The sequence below is a fragment of the Mustela nigripes genome, chromosome 4 (assembly GCF_022355385.1).
Source record: "Mustela nigripes isolate SB6536 chromosome 4, MUSNIG.SB6536, whole genome shotgun sequence".
Taxonomy (NCBI): domain Eukaryota; kingdom Metazoa; phylum Chordata; class Mammalia; order Carnivora; family Mustelidae; genus Mustela; species Mustela nigripes.
The window spans coordinates 5,878,998-5,897,616 of NC_081560.1; the positions used below are offsets into that span (position 1 = coordinate 5,878,998).

Below are 18,619 nucleotides of genomic sequence, written 5' to 3' on the forward strand. Positions count from 1 at the left end.
GCTTACGCACTTCACAGCACTCACCATAGCACATACCCTCCCCCATGTCCATAATCCCACCACCCTCTCCCTACCCTCCTGCCCCCAGCAACCCTCAGTTTGTTTTGTGAAATTGAGAGTCTCTTATGGTTTGGCTCCCCCCCAATCCCATCTTGTTTCATTTTTTCCTTCCCTACCCCCCAAACCTCCCACATTGCCTCTCAAATTTTCATATCAGAGAGATCATATGATAATTGTGTTTCTCTGGTTGACTAAATAAATAAAATCTTTAGGGGCGCCTGGGTGGCTCAGTGGGTTAAAGCCTCTGCTCTCAGCTCGGGTCATGATCCCAGGGTCCTGGGATCGAGCCCCGCATCGGGCTCTCTGCTCGGCGGGGAGCCTGCTTCCTCCTCTCTCTCTGCCTGCCTCTCTGCCTACTTGTGATCTCTCTCTGTCGAATAAATAAATAAAATCTTTAAAAAAATAAAAAAATAAAATAAAATCTTTAAAAGAATAAAATTAAAGGAAGTGAGAAGACTATTGCTTAGAAGGTATTTGTAACTGACCTAACGTTGTGCTGAGATCTGTGGTCTGGTCTTCTGACTTCAGACTCTGAACTTGTCCAGAGGACTGTGCCTGCTTCATTCTCCCTGTTGTCTCTCTTTTGGCTCTGCCAGCTGGGGAGCTGCCTGGTCTGAATGCCTGCCTTGTCCAACTCCTTATTTGGGTTTCATGGGACAGTGAGGTTGTTTGCTCTTCTTGGTCTTTTGGTCTATGTCACTTGGAGAATCTGGTAAGCAAGTACTAAATCTGTTGAGATTCTAATTGGAATTACACTGAATTTATGCATCCATTTGAAGCGAGATGCCATCTTTACAGAACTAAGTCCTTACAAGAACTAAGTCCTTACTTCTATGGACATGATGTATGTATTTCTATTTTTTTAAGGTATTTGCAAACATTTTCTAATAATCTTATTAATGTCTTGATTTATATAGGTTTGATCATAAGTAGCTTACAGTTTCATTGTTATTGTAAATAGCTTCTTTAAGAAGTTATTTTCTCCTTTTTATTTTTTGAAAAGATTTTATTTACTTATTTATTTGACAGACAGAGATCACAAGTAGGCAGAGAGGCAGGCAGAGAGAGACAGAGAAGCAGGCTCCCTGCTGAGCAGAGAGCCCAATGCGGGACTTGATCCCAGCACTCTGGGATCATGACCTGAGCCAAAGGCAGAGGCTTTACCCACTGAGCCACCCAGACGCCCTTTTTTCTTCTTTTTAAAAAAATCAGTAAGGAATTAATTTTTCTCATATACATATATTAAAAGGTGAGCAATCCGGGGCTGGTTTGGCACATGCAGTGATGCTATAGAAGGCACAGGGCTTCTTTGGGCTTCCTTTGAACCATGTCCAGCCCATGGATGGTACCTTTCTGTCTACAAGATGGTTCCTCCAGCTGGAGGTACAGGTTCCTGCTTCCAGGAGGGAATGGATGAAATGGGAGAAGGAAGGAGAGAGTGACTGCTTCATTGACCACAGTGGCTTCTTCATCTGTAGGAATGCTCTCTGCCTCAAAGTCTGATTTTAACAGAGCTATAGCAACTTAATTGTTATGTAACAAAAATATTTGTATTATAAATAAAATATGTACTTTTTATATCCTCTTACCCTCAAAATCTTTCTGATTTGTTTTAGATGTGTTTCTTGTAAACAGCATATGGATGAATTTTATAAAAATGCCATCTGTCTTGGGGCGCCTGGGTGGCTCCGTTGGTTAGGCATCTGTCTTTCGCTCAGGTCATGATCCCAGGGTCCTGGGATCAAGCCCCCCCATCTCTGGCTCCCTGCTCAGCAGGGAGTCTGCTGCTTCCTTTCCCACTCCCAGTCCCACTCCCTCTGCTCATACTCTCTCTCTTTCTCTGAAATAAATAAAATCTCTTTTAAAAATGCAATCTATCTTTGCATTTTAAAGAGATTATTTAATCCATTTGTATTTACTGCAAATACTCATATAACTTAATTTATAGCCATCTTCTGTTGTCTGCTTTCTATTTGTTTTTCTCCCTCTCCTCCCCCTCTTCCTCCTCCTCCCACTCTTCCTCCTTCTTCTTTTTAAGGTGGCTCCATGCCCAGCACCCTGAGATCAAGACCTGGGTTGAGATCAAGAGTTGAACACTTAGTCAGCTAAGACACCCAGGCGCCCCTGTTTTGCTTTTTAAAATGTCTCTTTTTTATCTTTTCTCTGTTCTTATTTTGCTTTAATTGAATTTTCTCATTCCATATTTTTCTCCAAGCAGAAATTTAAAGTTTTAAGATTTTTTTTCTTATTCTTTCAGTAATTACTATTGAATTACTGAAACACTTAAATTAAGGTGTTAGGTGAATGAGCACATGAATGAATGAGTTGACAAACGTTAAATATAATCAACATCTTTAACTTCTTTTCCAAACAGCGTAAAGACCTCATACACCTTTAATCTACTCATTCCTTGCCAGGAGGGATGTGATATAATATTGCCCTTGACTGTTTTTGATACATTCTTTTTGTTGTCTGAAATTTAACGCTGATGTCTTTAAAGATTTTATTTATTTTACCTGAGAGAGAGCAGGAAGAGGAGCAGAGGGATAGGGAGAGAATCTCAAGCTGACTCTGTGCTAAGCATGGAACCAGACACGGGGCTCTATCTCACCACCCTGAGATATGACCTGAGCCAAAACCAAGAGTAGGATGCTTAACCAACCTAGCCATCCAGACATCCTTTACTCTGATGTGTTTAGATGAGGATTTCTTTTTATTTATCCTGCTTTGTGTTTGTAGAGCTTCTTCTATCCAAGAATTCTTGTGTTTTCTTAATTCAGAAAATTCCTCAGCCATTATATTTGATATTTCTCATCTATTACTCTATTTCTTCCTCTTGGAATTCTGTATATACCTCAGATCAAAGTGTCTCTTAAATTGCTATTTTCCATCTCTGTTTTCTATCTGAGCTGCATTTCAGATAACTCCATCAGACCTATCTTCCAATTTACTATTTCTCTCTGCAGCTATGTCTAATCTGTTTACTGGGGGTGGGGTATTTTAATTACTGTAACTTTGAATTCTGGAGGTTCACTTTGGGATTAAAAAATCTGTCCGATAATTTTTTGCTGAGCTCTTATTTTTGCCAATACTTTAATTGCCTTTTTTTTTTTTGAAAGATTTTATTTATTTGACAGAGAGAGACACAGTGAGAGAGGGAACACAAGCAGGGGGAGTGGGAGAGGGAGAAGCATGCTTCCTGATGAGCAAGGAGCCCAATGTGGGGCTTGATCCTAGGACTCTGGGATCATGACCTGAGTTGAAGGCAGACACTTAATGACTGAGCCACCCAGGCACCTCTTCAGCGTGGTTATTAAATGCAGTTTTGGGTTACAGAATTTGACAGACACCTCCAGAGCAGTGAGCAGGAAAGCATTAACACAAAGGCTGCTCTTTACCGGGCCCTGCTTGGAGGGCTGGCTCTTGTCTGCCTTCTCAGAATTTGGCTTTTGGAATGTTCTTATGCTGATAAGTTTTTTGTTGTGTGCTTGCAGCACTGAATTGCACCAAATCTGCTTGCCTAGACTTACACACAATGTGATTTCAGGTGGACACTTGCTTTTCTTCTGAGAATCTGCGTTGGTTGTGCAGGTGGAGAAAGTGCCTCCAGTAAAAACCCTGGGTTCTGGGTCTTCAGTGTCCTTCCCTGAGCAGAAACACTGCATATGTTTGTAGGAGTGCTGACAATACTGCTTCGTCCTTGAGCCCCTCCCCCCCATCCTGTTCATGTTTGCTAGATTAGAAATACTGGCCAAGGTCGGGATGGGGGGAGGCTTGTTTTGAAGATCCCCTATCTGTTAGAGATAACATAGTCTTTCCCTTTTCTGATGCACAGGAGTGTCACAAGCTTTAACAAAGGGTTGCTGTAATTAGGAACACGCAAGCTGTCTGATGTGCACGTGAACCCTTTGATCTCACGACAGTGCCCTCCTTCATGTGTGATCACTGTGCAAAATCTGTGGACTAAGGTCTGGACATTGAGGAGAGTAACTCTGCAGCTGCCAGGGACCCCCCACCCCCACCCATCCCTGAACCCCAATAAAACTCTATATAAATTCTATGGAGTGGCCTCTTTGTTTTCTGGTCTCAAAGTGCTTCTCAGTTTGGGGCAACTTTACCATCTTTCCCCACCTTTGAACAGTGTTACTATGTGGTCTCAGTGGTGGGAGGACGTAGGATACCTGAGCCCAGATTCCTCCAGAGTCCACCCAATATGCCTTCGTCCCTTGCTGACACTGCTGTGGCTAAATGTAGCTGTGACTACAACCCCACACAGAGTCCTATGGATCCTTCCAGTGGAACACCGAGTGTGTGCGTGACTGTGGGACTCCCAAGCAGGTGGATACGAATTTCAGGACTCAGCACTCTGAATTCATGCTCCTGCTTCTATGGGGGCCTATTCAAATTAGCCATGAACTTAAACATACATGAATCGTGCTGTGTCTGGCAGTTGTGGGTACTTTCTCATGGAACAAATTCAGGGTTTCTATGTCATTGTCTGTCTTTAACAAGTAATTTCCAAAGTGACGGCTTTATGTCATCGATTTCTCACTATTTACAAACAACAACAACAACAACAAAAGTCCAATTCTCAGTTTGCCCTGCGTTCAGTCTCTTACATCTGAATTGTAGGGAGAGGGGCTCAGAGTCCTGCTCCCTTTCACCTTCTGCCCGGGCATTTGGACCTCCAGTCCCAGAACCAGCCTCCAGGAGAGTTTACTTTCAAGGTTGGCAACTCCAAACCCAGATGGGGGACTGGGAGATGGAGGACCTTGGTAGATTTGCACTGACTCCCCCCACCCACCGCCTTGTCCAGCCAAGAGAAGTCCCTGGAATAACTAAGCAAGAAGCTGTGAGAAACAAGACAGTTTATTGTCATCGCTGCTCATGAGGGGCTGTGAAGCAGGGTGGGATGGTGAAGGTGAACCAGAAATGAGCAAGACTGGTATCACGATTGGTGGCCGTGGCCATGGCCGCGGTGGGGTGGTGGAAGGACAAGCGGAGCTAGTGCAGGCTCCTTCCCCAGACCGGTCCTTTTCCCAGGAGCCAGAGGCAGGGATGCCTAGTCCAGGGAGAGACCAGGCATGGGCACTCAGGAGAAGCACAGCTGGGTTTCCCTCACTTCCAGCAGTTTTTTCTGGTCTGTTTCCTAAGGGATGCAGAAGGGCAAGATAGTGTGGGGAGAAGAGGTGCAAATTCTTTCCTCCAGAGCAGCTTCGTTCTGGAGCTAGATCAGCACTAGCCTCAGGGTACCTGATGCCAAGACCCCCAATGACCCCGCATGGATACAGAATCTCCTGGCTTCCTGGGGGTCTTAGTCCTGGGAGGCCACTTGGTCAGGGACAGGGGTTCTCTGGGCCAGGCCCCCACTGGGGTAGAAAGACAGACACGATGCCCCTTGGGACTCACTATAAGGGTCCTTTTCCCTCCCCAAGCCACATCTTGTCCATCTCTGCTCCTCTGGACACCCCTGCTGCCCAATACATAGACACAAACTTTAGGGACTCACCTTCTTACTTTGGGACCTTCTCCAGCAGTACAGACAGAGGGGGACCAGAGATGCCAGAAACAGCAGAACCCAGACACCCAACAGCATGGCCTGAAAGCTTATGAACAGGGCCTGGGGACAGAGGGCCAGTCACTGTGCCGTCTGCTCTGTGCTCCCCCCCATTTCCAGCACAAGGCCTCCCCCCTGCTTCTTCCTTACACCCGTAGCTTCTGGCAGGGCTGAGGAAGGAGCCGTGCACGAGGGAGGGGGTGTGCACGAGTCCAGCACACAGAAAGCAGCCAGAAACCCCTCCTCTCAGACCTCGGCGTCCTCCTCAGAACAGAGATGCGCTCGGGCTACAAATCGGTGCCCCAGCAGCCCCGAGGCTGGAGAGGACCCAGGAAGGATGTGCAGTAATCCCTCCGTAGCACTGTGCACCCCTGCAGCGCTGGTTCATTTATGATCATTTCAGGGTTTGTGTGTCCCACGAGTCTGGGACACCCCCAATCACGGGGACTGTTTCCGGTCTGTTCAGTGCCGCAGCTGCGGTGACAGTAGTCCGGCTGGGTGTGTGGAACAGCGGACCCAGCCTTGCTCTTGCGTCTTGGCCCTCCCCGCCCAGAGCCTGCTGCGCCCCTTCCTCCACCCACCCCCCACCTACCTTCAGCATGCTCAGGTAGGAAAGGCACAGGTGCAGTCTTCTGGTTTCTTCTGGACTTGGAGTGGTCCAGGGTGCAGCGCCCCAGGACAAACCCGTTGAGGAGACTTGACAGATATAGTCTCTAAAATGAAACTTGTACTCGTGGAAATAACGAGCCCCAATGGCGACGGCGGCAATGGACGTGGCGAAAGTTGCCAGGGCGAGCAGGGTCTTTAGCAAGGCCTGGTGAGGAGAGGAGGCAGAGTGAGACCCGGGAGGCTCCGTCTCCAGGAGCCCGGCCGGGGAGAGACGGGCACGCTCTGGGCAGGAGGCTGGGCTGGGGTGGCCTCCAGCTTCTGGGCCTGGCGTCCCGCCCCTGCCTTTCCCCAAACTCACCCAGTAGATGCCGCCCCGTTTCTCGTAAATGAAGGCGACGGCTCCAGCCAGCACAGCCTGGGGAGAGAGGGAAGCAGGACCGGGGCTAGCACAGGGGACGCAAGCCCTCCAGCTGTCTGCTTCCGTTTCCCACGGTAACCCCCACAGACAGAGCCAGCCATCGGCCCATCCTTCCTGGGGACACTCCATGGGGACCTAAGGTTTTGAGCTAAGCTTTGTTGTCTGTAGGTAGGCCTGGGTCAAACTCCCGAGGCGTCCGGACCCTCTGATTTAGTGACATCGAAGAGCCTTCCTTCCCTTCTTCCATTCTCCAAAACTGTCTTTTTAAAGCAATGGTGCTTTATGGGGGTTCTGATGGGGGCGCAGAAGCCCTAGGTTGTTGGAGAAGCTCTCTGTGCAGGATGGGTCTGTGGGTGGCCTCCGGTCCAGGGGCCTGTCCGGCAGTGCCCGCCACCCGGGCTGACAGAACAGGACGTCTGGGCATCCTGGAGGATGGACAGATTTGAATCCCATTTGGCGATGCTAGAACTAATCTGGGTGTTTTGCCATTGGGGGGACGAGGACGATTATTCTGGCTCTTCTCTCCATCAATATGCCGTGAGTGCGGGTGTGCCGAAGGGCCTCTCGGCGCTACCACGACCTGCCCCCGAGCCCCTCTTGTAGATCGCACACACGCATCTGTAAACGTTTGCCACTGTTGTTCCGTGGCACCTGTTGGATTCCCCGCACGTGGAGGACCCGCAGAGGACGGTGGGAAATGACCAGGAGTTGCCCTCGTCTTGTAGAGTATACACGCTCCAGTACGTTCTGCCTGCCCAACTCAGGGCAAGTGTCTGGAAATGAGCTGGGTCCCAGGTCTTTGGTTGATGTTTGCTGCTGAACATGGTGGGGAGGCGGCCAGGCTGGCGGGAAACCATGACTGCTGGCCAGGTGACTTTGGTCAGACCACCGTTTCCCTTGGCTATTTTCTCATCTGTAGAAACAGGGAATCAGCCTCGATAACTTCGGGGCTTTTCGACTAGGGACACCTTTTACAGTATCCTGGTGATGACGGTGATGGTCTGTCCCCTCCGACTGAAGGTGAATCTGCCCCTTCTTGGGCTGTCCGCCATCCACCTGCCCGACTCACCACAGCCCCTGTCCAGAGGGCAGCTCCAGAGCCACGCAAGGTGCAGAAGTGGAAGAAGTAGAGGAAGCCTCCCAGCGTGCCACTCAGCACCCCCAGCACGATCTGTACCACCTGGAGGGAGATGAAGAGCCTGAGGATGTGGCTCCCAGACTCCTGGGCCCAGGAGCCACCTCAGGTGTGAACAGCTGGAACCACGAGAGGGGGGGGGAGGGGACAGGGGGAGGGGGAGCAGCCCACACTGGGTCAGGCAGAGGGAGAGGGTGGCTCAGGGCTCCACCGCGTAGGACTTTAAATGGCCACGGCTCTCCTGCACCCTCCTAGCCCAAAGCCCACCCTCCGTCAGCTTTCACTGAGAAGGACAGTGAGTGAGTAAAAGAGTTGGAAAGGGAACACAGGCGATCCGGATTTCTAAGAAGAGAAAACTGGCTGAGCTTCCAGCTCAGAGAGGCTGGCCATGGATGTGCACAGCAGAAGCAGGGTCCTCTTTCCCTGACACAGGGAGCCTGAGGGCCCTTCTGGGTCCCTACTCACCCAGGAGGCCACCAGCAGCCGGCTCCGGCCCCTGGTCCGGGAGACGGCGTCCGGGGTGGGGGACCGAAGCTGGAAGCAGGCGCGGATCAGGAGCGTGGCCAGAGCTGACTCCTGGTGGATGTGCACGTCGATGCGGCTGGGCTCTGGGGCCTCAGGGGCCGCCTCACCACGGTCGGCTGTCTCCATGCGTGTGCCGGCTGTCTCCACGCGTGTGTCAGCTGTCGCCATGCGTGCGGACACCTGCCTGAGCGAGAGGGAGGGAGAGGCACAGCGAGGGAAAGCTGGCGGACGTGTTCAAAGATCCCATTGGCCTTCGAAGCCGGTGGGGGGGGGGCCCTGTCACAGAACAACGTTGCCGGTCCTTTCTCAAGGCTGTTGGGTCAGGACGGCCCGGCTCTGCTGGTGCTGTTGCGACGGCCGAGCCCGCTGGAGCCTCCCCCAGGTCTCATCCTCCCACCCACGGCGCCAGGGTCCCGCCGAAGCAGCGCCCCGCAGTCCTCACCTCTCCTCCCTCTTCCGCAGCCCGCCATCCTCATCCCTACCCTGAGGCATCCGGCTATGGGGCTGAACCTCAGGGCCCCGCTGCTGAACCCCAGGGCCCCAGGTCCTGTTGCTGCAGCTACTCTGCCGATGGGCCTGGGGACACCCCTCAGCCCCTAAATACTTCCCTGTCCACCAAGAGTCACGGCTCTGCCTATTCAAGTTGCCGCCCCCCGCCCCTCAACAATGAAGGGACGCGCTGCGGGTGCAGGTGGAGGGCACGGCCAGGCGGACTGGGCATCAAGCAGGGACACGCCGGCCTCTGCTCCTGCCGGCTTCCCGGAGTCCGTTCGCCACTGGCGGTTGGTCCCTCCCTCCCCAGCAAGTTCTGGGCCAGGCTTTGGCGGCCTGTGAAGGGTTGCGTGGGGAGTCCGGTGAGGAGGGGTCCTGGAAAAGGCCTGCCTGGCTGTCACCCGCCTCACCTGCTCTCCTTAGGAGCCCCTGCGGGGGAGTGCGCCTGCAGGGTTGGCCGGCCGGGCTGGGCTGGGCTGGCTGGAGCTGGAAACCCGGCGGATGGAGGAGGAGGTTGGTGCAACACCAGAAGCGCAGGGTCGGAGCGGGGCGTGGTGAACCTCAGCATCCTTTCGAGAAGACAGCCTGGCAGAGGGGCCCCTGTGGGGGGGGGGATTTCCAGCTGCCTGCCCATCCCTGGGCTCCAGCCTAGAGCGTGCATGAGAGGTGGGGGGCCCGGGAACCCACAAAGCTGAGGAGCCCTGGGAGAGCCCGGAAGCTGTCTTCTCCCCCATGACCGCTTGGACAGGTACTTTCTGAGCACGGGTCTGCGGCTGCTGTGGGTGGGGGCCCCATCTGTGTTGTGAGAGTCAGTTGGAGTGAGTGCGTGCGTGCGTGTGTGTGTGTGTGTGTGTGTGTGTGTACTCACATGCATGCACTCTGCCTTTCTCACCAGCCTGGTTATAACTCAAGACGGAATCCCCCTAGAGGGGCCCTGTTGCCCCAGCTGTTTTCTGGGAAGTTGCAAAGCTGAAGGTCAGACCTTCCTCCCTCCACGCCTTCCCTCTACTCTTCTCTTTCCCAACTACGGGTCCTCAGCTGCGGGTGGATCCTCCCAGTCCTGCTCTGCTGAGGCTCCCAGAGGACAGCAGGTGAGCAGGGCCCCCCCAGGCCAGGTGGCCCCTTCCCAGGAGACTCTCACCATTGGACCTTGCTCTCTTGAGGAGTCTCCAAAGCCAGTCCCCAAAGCCCCCATCCTATCTCCCAGGATGCTGCTCTCTCCTCATTCCCAGTTCCCACGGGACTTGCTAGGGGTGTGGAGGGATGCCCTCAACAGGGTGGGACCTGGGTAGGGGGCGTGTGTCTGGCTGCACAAGCCTCACCGGGCCTGCCCGGTGCAATGGCTGATGCTCAGGCGGCTGGGTGGCGAGAGCTCCTCCAGAGTGGAGCTGGAAGGTGGAGGGCCCCGGCTGTGGCACGGGTCCTGCTCCTCTCTCCTCAGCCCCAGAAGCACTGGGAAGAGCAGGGCAGAGAGAATGGCCAGAGCAGCAGGGACAAGCCTCGCACCTTGGAGCCCAGAGGGCATGGGGGGAGAGTCCTCATGGGACCGGCCTGGTCCAGCAGACAAGCTGGGGGCTTGGCTGAGCCTGGGTTGGAGTGTGGTGGGGGAAGTGGTGGTGCGCAGGGGCTTAGGGAGCTGGAGCCCAAGGCACTTTCAGGGCTGCCCCATGGTGCTGGCTCCTGGGGCCCAAGGGGGAGATCCGGCTGACCCAGGGCACACATCCTTGAGTGTATCAGTGAAGAAATCTGAACCTACTTGTGCATCCGCAGAATTGTCCAACACCTGTGCTTTATACTCGGCCTTTAGAGTACTACTGTGCCCAGGTGGGTACAAGAATGACACTGCTCTGAAGGACACAGAATACAAGGGAAGGCTGTAGGGCCGCCATCTTGCTGATGTTAGAATTGTTACAATGTCATGATTTCCATCAGGGATGCTGAAGGAGGGTGCCCATTAGAATCACTGCGGAGGATTGCTTTTGGGGCTGGGCAAGTTGATTCCAAAGTGCATACAGAGACGTAACCTAGCAAAAAAAGGCAATAAAAGAAAAAATAACATGGAGGGTCATGAAATAGTTCAATTAAATATTAAACTCCATCCTCGTCATTAAAATCGTGGTGATGGTGCCTAACTCACCACACTCAACAATAGAATATAAAGACTAGAATAGATCTGAATTCCCAGGAGAATTTTGGTTTTGCTCAGGAGAACATTTTAAATCAGTAGGAGAAAGATAATATATTCCTCGAACAGAACATACCCTTCAGAAGTTAACCATCTGGGGAAAGAAACCCCACAGCAACTTGGATCTGTACCTTCCAACTTACAAGATAAACCCCAGATGGATCAACATTTAAATGTGAAAACCGAAAGCATAACACTACTTAGAAGAAAACAGGGAAGAATTATTTTATAATCTTGATGTGGGAAAGTCCTTTTTAAGTATGATATAAAACCCAGAAATCAGAATAAAGATGGAAACTGGCTAACCAGAAAATAGATCACAAGTTGTAAAGAAATATCTGGAAATCCTGTCACAGATGATAATTTTTCAAATTCCCAAGATCCTATACAAAACATAGCAGTAAAACAAGAAGGGCTTGGCTACGAACAGAGAGCTCACAAAAGAAGGAAAAAACAGTGTCTTAAACATATGAAAAGATGACCAGTCCAGTATCACTCATCGTAAGACAACTATGGATTGAAACGATACTGGGGTAGTCACAGAAAGCAGATCAGTGGTTGCCTTGGGCCAGAGGTCGAGGGGTTTATTGGGCACAGAACATTATGAAATTTTTTGCATATAGGAATGTTCTCTACCGTGACGGCGGTTGGTGTTGTACGAATGTATGAATTTGTTAAACCTCACTGAGATGCCCCCTGAAAAGGGGGCATTTTGCTGCATAAAACTGACTAAAATCAGTTTTATTTATCTTAAGTCTTAAGATAAATAAATTTAAATTTATCTTATTTATTTATCTTAAAATAATAAGATGTAATTTTCCTGATAGACATTTGAAAAAGATTAAAAAGGGGCGCCTGGGTGGCTCAGTGGGTTAAGCCGCTGCCTTCGGCTCAGGTCATGATCTTAGGGTCCTGGGATGGAGTCCCGCATTGGGCTCCCTGCTCAGCGGGGAACCTGTTTCCTTCTCTCTGCCTGCCTCTCTGCCTACTTGTGATCTCTCTCTGTCAAATAAATAAATAAAATCTTACAAAAAAAGAAAAAGAAAAAGATTTTAAAATTTGCTGACACCTCCTGCTGGCCATGGAGAGGGGCAGTGGACGTGCTTTGATCTTGCTTCTGCTTGTGGATGGCATGGGGTAGCCCCACACAGGGCGGTATCTATTAAAATGACACATGCATGTTCCCATTGACCTGGTGATTCCCCATTGTTTGCAAGAGGAAATCGATGTCTGTCAATAGGGGCTGACTGAGGGGCACCTGGGTGGCTCGGTTAAGCCTCTGCCTTCGGCTCGGGTCAAGATCCCATGAAGCCTCACATTGAGCTTCCTGCTCTGAGGGGAGCCTGCTTCTCTCTCCCCCTCTGTCACTCCCCCTGTTTATGCTCTCTCTCTCTTCTCTCTCTCAAATAAATAAATAAAATCTTAAAAAAAACAAGAGCCTGCTGGGAACGATCCTGATGCATTCTGATAATGGAACGCTGCGCAGCCAGACACATGAGTGAGAAAGCATTCTATGGACTGATGTACAATTATCTTCAAAACATAGTTCGGTGAACAAATCATTGTGTAGACGGTGTGTTTAGTCTCCTGCTCTTTGTGGGAAAAGGGGGAGGAGATTATATTTTATATGCTTTCCTATACAAAATAATGTCATTGTAGGATATGTAAAAAATGATAACTTTAGTTTCCAACTAGAAGGAAACTAGGTGACTGGGAAGGAAAGATGGGAGGGAGGCTTTTAAAGGTCTGTCCCTTTGTATCTTTTGAATTTTTTAACCATATGGAAGTATTATGTATAAATATATATACTAAGTCCCTGAACTAATTCAGATTCCTTTCCTTGCCCAACCTGAGACTTAGACAGACTGTGTCAGACCATTCTGGGGAGAGGTCCAGGAATATATGTGGTAAAGAACTCTGGAGGTGACTTGGGCTTGCATCCCAGATTAAGGCCGCTGTAACACTGCCACCTGCTCTGGGAAGACCCTTTGGATCTTGACAAGGGACTGTTCTCTCCCTTTACTCATGCAACATATTCCTTTTTATCTTCGCTGCTTCTCAGACCTTGCTTTTGTACATCTTCTTCCCAGCAGGCAGGATGCCCCAAAGCGTGGTGACCGTGAATGGGGTGGATGTGGCCTCTACGCTGTCCCAGCGCAGCCACATCAACATCCACATCCACCAGGAATCAGCTTTGGCTCAACTGTTAAAAGCTGGGGCTTCCCTGAAGGACGTCTTTTCTCACCCTCGGGACGCGGCCCCTTCCAAGGCCAGGATGAGCTATGGGCAGCTGACCCTGGGGGTAAGAGGGGTGGACGCCACAGAGGACGGTGACTCCCCTTCAACGGGATGAAAAAAAAAAAAGTGGGTTGAGTCCTCATGAGAACTTACTCTTTGTATCTCATCTTTTTTGGGAAAAGAAAGTTTTGGTAGGTTGCCCCACCCATGTAGATGGAAAAGAACGATGGGCCTCTTCGTTGGTACAGTGGGGGTGGTCCCGGTCGGAGGTGGGGGACGGGTGGCTGTTCGCGGAGTTTCATGGAACCCTGGTGGACTGAGGGCCCGCAGATGCGCGACACTATTATAGGCACTTCGGGGAAAACTACAGAGAGTCCTTAGGCTCTAGCCTAAAAGAGCTCAGCATCCGTCAGAAGGGATCACACCACCATACACATGCCTAGAATGAAAGGTAGAGCAGGTAACATTCCTAGGGTTCGACCTGCGGCAGTTGGCATCTGAGCCAGACTTGTGTGGACGAAGAGTAGGTGTAGCCAGATAGAGGTGAAAGATGGAAGGAAAGGAAGGCCAGGTCGAGGCCACCCAGTTAGCTTCTCACTCTGTCTTGCAGGTGATCCAGACCCTGCTGGGGGCCGTGAGCTGCGCTCTGGGGGTGCTGCTCTCCTTCGGGCCCTGGACTAAGCTGCGTGCTTCTGGCTGTGCCTTCTGGGCAGGGTCTGTGGTGAGTGAGGAAGGGGCTGTAAGCCTGGTGTCAGGCAAGTGGTTCTGGGCAAGGGATCTGGGGCAGGGATTTGGGGAAGAAACCAAAGACCTGGATCCGAATGCCCTTTGCCATGAGGAAGCAGCCTTAAGGGGCGAGCAAATCCCTGCTGTTCCCTTCTGCAGGCCAGGCTGGGCGGGCGGGCAGCTGGGACGGCGTCCTGTCCATGTGCTCCGTGTCTTTGCCAGTCCCTTGGATCCTGCTTCGAATCGGCTGTCCTGGGAAGGGGTGGGGTGGTCGCTTCAGGAGAGTCAACTAGAGGCCTTTTCTGGCATTTTCTCTCTTCAGGCTATTGTAGCAGGAGCTGGAACCCTCGTCCATGAGAAGCACCGGGGCAAACTCTCTGTGAGTCTTGGGTGTCCTCTGCCCCCTGCTATTCTGCTTTTCTGCTCTATTTTTCTGTCTTCTTCCCTTTGGTTCGTAATGTCTCAGGATCTTATCTGGAGGGCTGGGGAGGGTTTCCTGGGGCAGGAAGTGAGGAAGAAGAGACAGGTTTGGGGCCATGACCTCGCGGCTTTCACTAAGGAGGTTCTGTACCCTGCACTTTGTCTTTCTAGGGCTGTGCATCAGGTCTGCTGACGCTGGCCAGTGTCGCCACAGCCGTGGCTGTCCTTGTCCTCTGTGTGAACAGCCTGACCATGCCAAGTGATGGTTTCATTTACATCGACTCTGCCTGTGACTCCCCAGATCTTCCCAACACGACTGCTGGGTACAAAGAGAGGTGGCAAAGGACTCGCACATCATGGTGGGATGAAGACAGTTGCAGAGCCTACATGCAAATGCTGATGGTGAGAACGGGGTCCAGTCTTCCAGGGACCCACACACGGTCTGTTCCCAAGGAGCTGGGGCACTGGCAGGCAGAGATATAGATTCTTGGAGTGTGAGCCTCATCCTACTCTGTGGTTCAGGAGGTTTTAACTTAAGCTGGAGATATTTCTCAGACCCTCATGGCATAAGAATTTCTGACTCAAAGGAGATGATGTGCAAAGAGCAGTTAGTGAGGATGTCACAGAACATCCTTCTATCTTTTCCGGTGTGCGGCTGTCCTAGTTACATATTGCTGCATAACACAACACCCATCATGCTGTGGCTGAGGACCATCATGTATCATTACTTCTCCCAGTCTGTGGGCTGGCTGGGCTCAAAGCAGTCTTCCCTTGGGTTTTCTCATGCAGTTGTAGTCAGACGTCAGTGGTGGGGGTGGAGGGGTTAGGCCATCTGAGAGCTTGATCAGGTCGGATCTTCAAGATGGCGGGATGTCCAAGATGGCGCTCACATGGCTCGGAGCTCAGCGGAGGCTGTCCACCAGAGAGCCTACGATGGCTTCTCCATCTGGCTTGGGCTTCTCAGGGCATCGCAACTAGGTTCTCACAGGAAGTCTCTCACTGCGAATATTTCAGTAGGTGGGAAATGGAAGCCACCAGGCCAATGAGAGGCTACCGCTATGACTGGCTTAGTGTCACCCCCAGTGTACCTTTTTGTTGTGCAAAACAGTTACAGGTTGTTCCAGATTCTAAGGGTGGAGAAGTAGACCCAGCTCTTCACAGGGTGTGGTCAGGTCACATGGCAGACAAGTCAATGGGGTGGACGCTATGGCTGCCCCATGGTTGGAAAACGCCATCTGCTTCAGTAGGAAGTGGTCAGTTGGACAGAGTCTGGTACCTGGCTGGGTTGGTAAGGTGGTAGCAAGAGCAGAATCAGAGGAGCAGACTCCTGACTGTGTCGTTTTGCTTCCTCCATCTCCAGGATTTGTTCCTAGGCATCCATGCTCTGCTCCTGGCTGTCTGTGTCCTGCAGCTGATCATATCCTTGGCTTCCCTGAGCATGGGGCTTCGAAGCTTGTGTGGCCAGAGCTCCCGGCCCCTGGTGAGCTATAGGAGAGGGGCTGGGGAAAGAATGAGTTTGTTTGGTGAAGCTCTGGGGACAGGGAGGGACATCAGGGCCAGGAGCATCACTCGGCTTCTTTCCAGGACTCAGCTGTGTCCTTTGCCATTTGGGGAGCATGTGCTTTCACCGTGTTTGGGTTAGCTGCTGCCCTCCGCCCCTTCAGGACCTCCTTTGGGCTTCCTGTCCCCGACCTCTGGGTAGCTCCCCCTCCTCTATACCTTTTCCTTCCCCTCCTTCTTTCTTTCACCTGATTTCCAGTTCTAGGAAGCTAACTAGGCCCCATCTTTTATCCAGCAATGATTGATTTCCCCTGTTTTTGTTTTTGTTTTTGTTTTCAGAATGAGGAAGGGTCAGAGAAAAAGCTATTGGGGGAAAGCTCAGTGCCTTCCTCCCCTGCCAAGGAGAAGACTGTGGCTACCATCATCCTGTGAGCTGCTGCAGAGCCTGCCTGGGCCTCCGCATGCCCCCGGCCAGCGTAGCCCAGGGCCTCTGGAGAGGACAAAGTGCCCTCCCCATGACTCCTCAGTGCCCTGCCCCTCGCACCTGCCTGTCCTTTGGCCACTGTTCCAGCCTCCTCCTCTTCCCACACCTTCAATTCAAGGAACAGGTGTTGTCACCTTTTCTCCGATACTGATTAAACAGAAACAACAGAAAAAATAATTTGGGCCAGAAAAGAGGCGGTCTCCCTTGCTTCTGCTCATGGTGTGCCATGAAAATGCCTTTCTCTGTGCTGATATGTTTGGCTTTAAACGTGGGCCAGTTTGCGACTGGAAACAAGGTCCCAGTAAGACTAAATGTAATTATGTTCCACTCTACATCCCAAGGGGGCAAACTTCCTTCTTACGATTTCCTTGTGTTCCAAGTAAAGTGAAAGTAACTCTCATACACTGAGACTCTTTTTGCCTGCTGAGATTGTCTTTAAGCATCTGTAATTTTGACTATAACTTTCTGGGCGGGGGTCATAGAACTATGTGAGGCATGAAACAAGACTGTTTGCTCTCTCCCTTCCTACGGTAGAGTTTATTCGCTCTCTACAACTGCACACATGCACACACGCACAAACACACACATTCTCACACCTCCCCGCATTATTCTTCACTTTCTTTTTAAACGATATGAAGAATTTAAAAAACGTTTTTCATTTCCTTTATACCTCTATTAATATATACTATACATATACAGATATAAGCATTTCTGAAGGGTAAGAAAGCAGGTTATGGTCTTTAGAATTAACAAATGATTGTTATTCTGGCTTTTTTTTTTTCCTTCTGATTCCAACACCGTCAACAGGCTAGCATCTCTGTGTGGCTTCATGAAATCTCCGTGAGGTAGGGCTTATCCCTCCTTGGCAGACCACGGGGGAAGAACTGGTCTTCAAATCCAGGCAGACTGCCCCTGAGCCCCCACCTTCACCCACCGCACGGTGCTGCCTCACGGGGCCGTGCTGGGCAGGTGCAGAGCCGCTAGAATGAGTGAGGTGTGGCCCTGTGTGGGGACCTTCAGGATGCGGGGCCTGCGTCTCTCTCCTCAGGGCTCCCTCTCTGCCTAGTCCATAGACAGAGGTTTGTAAATAAGCTTGTGCAAGAAAAGGCCACAGAGATGCCCCAGAAGTATGTTCAGAGTATTGGAAAGGGGTTGGTAAATTTCACCCTGAGGGTCAAATCCAGTCTGTTGCTTATTTCTGTAAATAAAGTTTTATTGAAATACAACCACAGCCATTTGCTCACACACTGTCTACGCTCCAAGGGCAGAGGTGAGCAGTCTCAACGGAGACTGAATGGGCCACAAAGCCTGAAAGCTTTACTACCAGGTCTTCTGGGAACCCCAGGGGGGTGGGGGGGGAGTGGCTAGTTTTATTGGGTGATTGACGGGAGCCTCAAGTGTGAATCGGTCCCAGATGCGCTGGCCTGTGGCATAGGAAACTGGGGGCAACTTGGAGAGCTTGCTGGAGATACACACTCTGCCCCACCCCAGACCCACTGAATCAAAATTTCCATTTTCACAAGATGCACAAGGTGGTCCTTCCTGCGCTGAGTGCAGTTTGAGAAGCGTGGGGAGAGATGATCACGTGGCTGACTTGCTGGGTGTATTCGGGGATGGAACCAGCCTCCTTGCGTTTCATCATTTCGTTTTAATTCTTTGTAAGAACTCGGTGGATGCTGTTAACTTCTGTGCACCAGTGTTTCTAAACCAGTCCATTTATGGCCAGATCAGAGAGAAGTGTTTTTTTATTTTTCATACTAAATGTCATGTAAATAAATGTCAGCTTGGTAGTTTTTTGGTTTTATTTGTTTGTTTGTTTTTGTTTTTTGGATGTTTTTTCATGAAATAGTCTTTTAATGTCGGAGTCTGTCAACTTCCTTCCCCCTCCCCCCCGAAAGTTGCTAAGTCTCTGAGGGAAGGTGGGGCTGCTCCCTCTCTCTGGCCCTTTCTCCCCCTCCCATGACTAGCCCTGGAAGTTTCTGAATCTTGTCCTTTTCTGTAGGAAATCAGATGCCAAACCCTTCTCGCCTGCTCTTGTTTACTTAGAAAAGCCCACAGTTATTGGTCTGTCTGCATGGCTCCATTTTGGTGCTGAAACTGTGTATATACAGATGGAAACAACCTCCGGAACCTGACATGGGGTCAGGCAAGTAATCCCCAGCCGGTCTGTATTTGCTGGAGGATTTAAAACCAGAGTATAAACAGGAAATGGCTTCATTCTCTAATCACTGCTTTATTTTGTTTTGAAGCCCAACGCGGGGCTCGAATTC

At 50.9% G+C, this 18,619-nt stretch overlaps 2 protein-coding genes and 1 long non-coding RNA gene across 5 annotated transcripts in view; 2 read left to right on the top strand and 1 right to left on the bottom strand.

Moving 5' to 3' along the window:
* LOC132014857 (uncharacterized) overlaps positions 1–4,088 on the top strand; it is a 65,466-nt gene extending 61,378 nt beyond the window's left edge. Inside the window, exon 3 of the long non-coding RNA XR_009403473.1 lies at positions 3,896–4,088. This is a non-coding gene — a long non-coding RNA (uncharacterized LOC132014857). The remainder of the gene's footprint in view (positions 1–3,895) is intronic.
* Positions 4,089–4,911: 823 nt separating this feature from the next.
* Positions 4,912–9,457, bottom strand: TMEM176A (transmembrane protein 176A). Of its 2 annotated transcripts, none has more exons than XM_059396123.1 (7): positions 9,207–9,457; positions 8,245–8,488; positions 7,714–7,824; positions 6,585–6,641; positions 6,210–6,431; positions 5,570–5,680; positions 4,912–5,209 (listed from the first exon to the last, which is right to left on the bottom strand). In XM_059396123.1, exons 1-7 carry the CDS (start codon positions 9,455–9,457, stop codon positions 5,153–5,155), a joined length of 1,053 nt encoding a protein of 350 aa, XP_059252106.1. In that variant the 3' UTR covers positions 4,912–5,152. The 2 variants fall into 2 exon arrangements, with proteins under 2 accessions (XP_059252106.1, XP_059252107.1); XM_059396124.1 differs by having other exon boundaries at positions 8,245–8,484; positions 9,207–9,296.
* Positions 9,458–9,460: 3 nt separating this feature from the next.
* Positions 9,461–18,153, top strand: TMEM176B (transmembrane protein 176B). Of its 2 annotated transcripts, none has more exons than XM_059396125.1 (8): positions 9,461–9,544; positions 9,692–9,887; positions 13,072–13,283; positions 13,830–13,940; positions 14,268–14,324; positions 14,537–14,767; positions 15,726–15,845; positions 16,205–18,153. In XM_059396125.1, the coding sequence occupies exons 3-8, from the start codon at positions 13,080–13,082 to the stop codon at positions 16,295–16,297; spliced, it is 816 nt and encodes a 271-aa protein (XP_059252108.1). In that variant the 5' UTR covers positions 9,461–9,544; positions 9,692–9,887; positions 13,072–13,079; the 3' UTR covers positions 16,298–18,153. The 2 variants fall into 2 exon arrangements, with proteins under 2 accessions (XP_059252108.1, XP_059252109.1); XM_059396126.1 differs by having other exon boundaries at positions 13,075–13,283.
* The last annotated feature ends 466 nt before the right edge of the window (positions 18,154–18,619 follow it).

Bases quoted from the DNA above. Each gene is read 5' to 3' on its own strand.
- TMEM176B (XM_059396125.1), top strand. From the start codon at position 13,080: ATGCCCCAAAGCGTGGTGACCGTGAATGGGGTGGATGTGGCCTCTACG. The intron at 13,284-13,829 runs GTAAGAGGGGTG...TCTGTCTTGCAG, and splicing joins ATGGGCAGCTGACCCTGGGG to GTGATCCAGACCCTGCTGGG. The intron at 14,768-15,725 runs GTGAGAACGGGG...CTCCATCTCCAG, and splicing joins CCTACATGCAAATGCTGATG to GATTTGTTCCTAGGCATCCA.
- TMEM176A (XM_059396123.1), bottom strand. From the start codon at position 9,457: ATGCACGCTCTAGGCTGGAGCCCAGGGATGGGCAGGCAGCTGGAAATC. The intron at 7,825-8,244 runs GTGAGTAGGGAC...ATCTCCCTCCAG, and splicing joins GGCTGCTGGTGGCCTCCTGG to GTGGTACAGATCGTGCTGGG. The intron at 5,681-6,209 runs GTAGGTGGGGGG...CTCTGTCCCCAG, and splicing joins CCTACCTGAGCATGCTGAAG to GCCCTGTTCATAAGCTTTCA.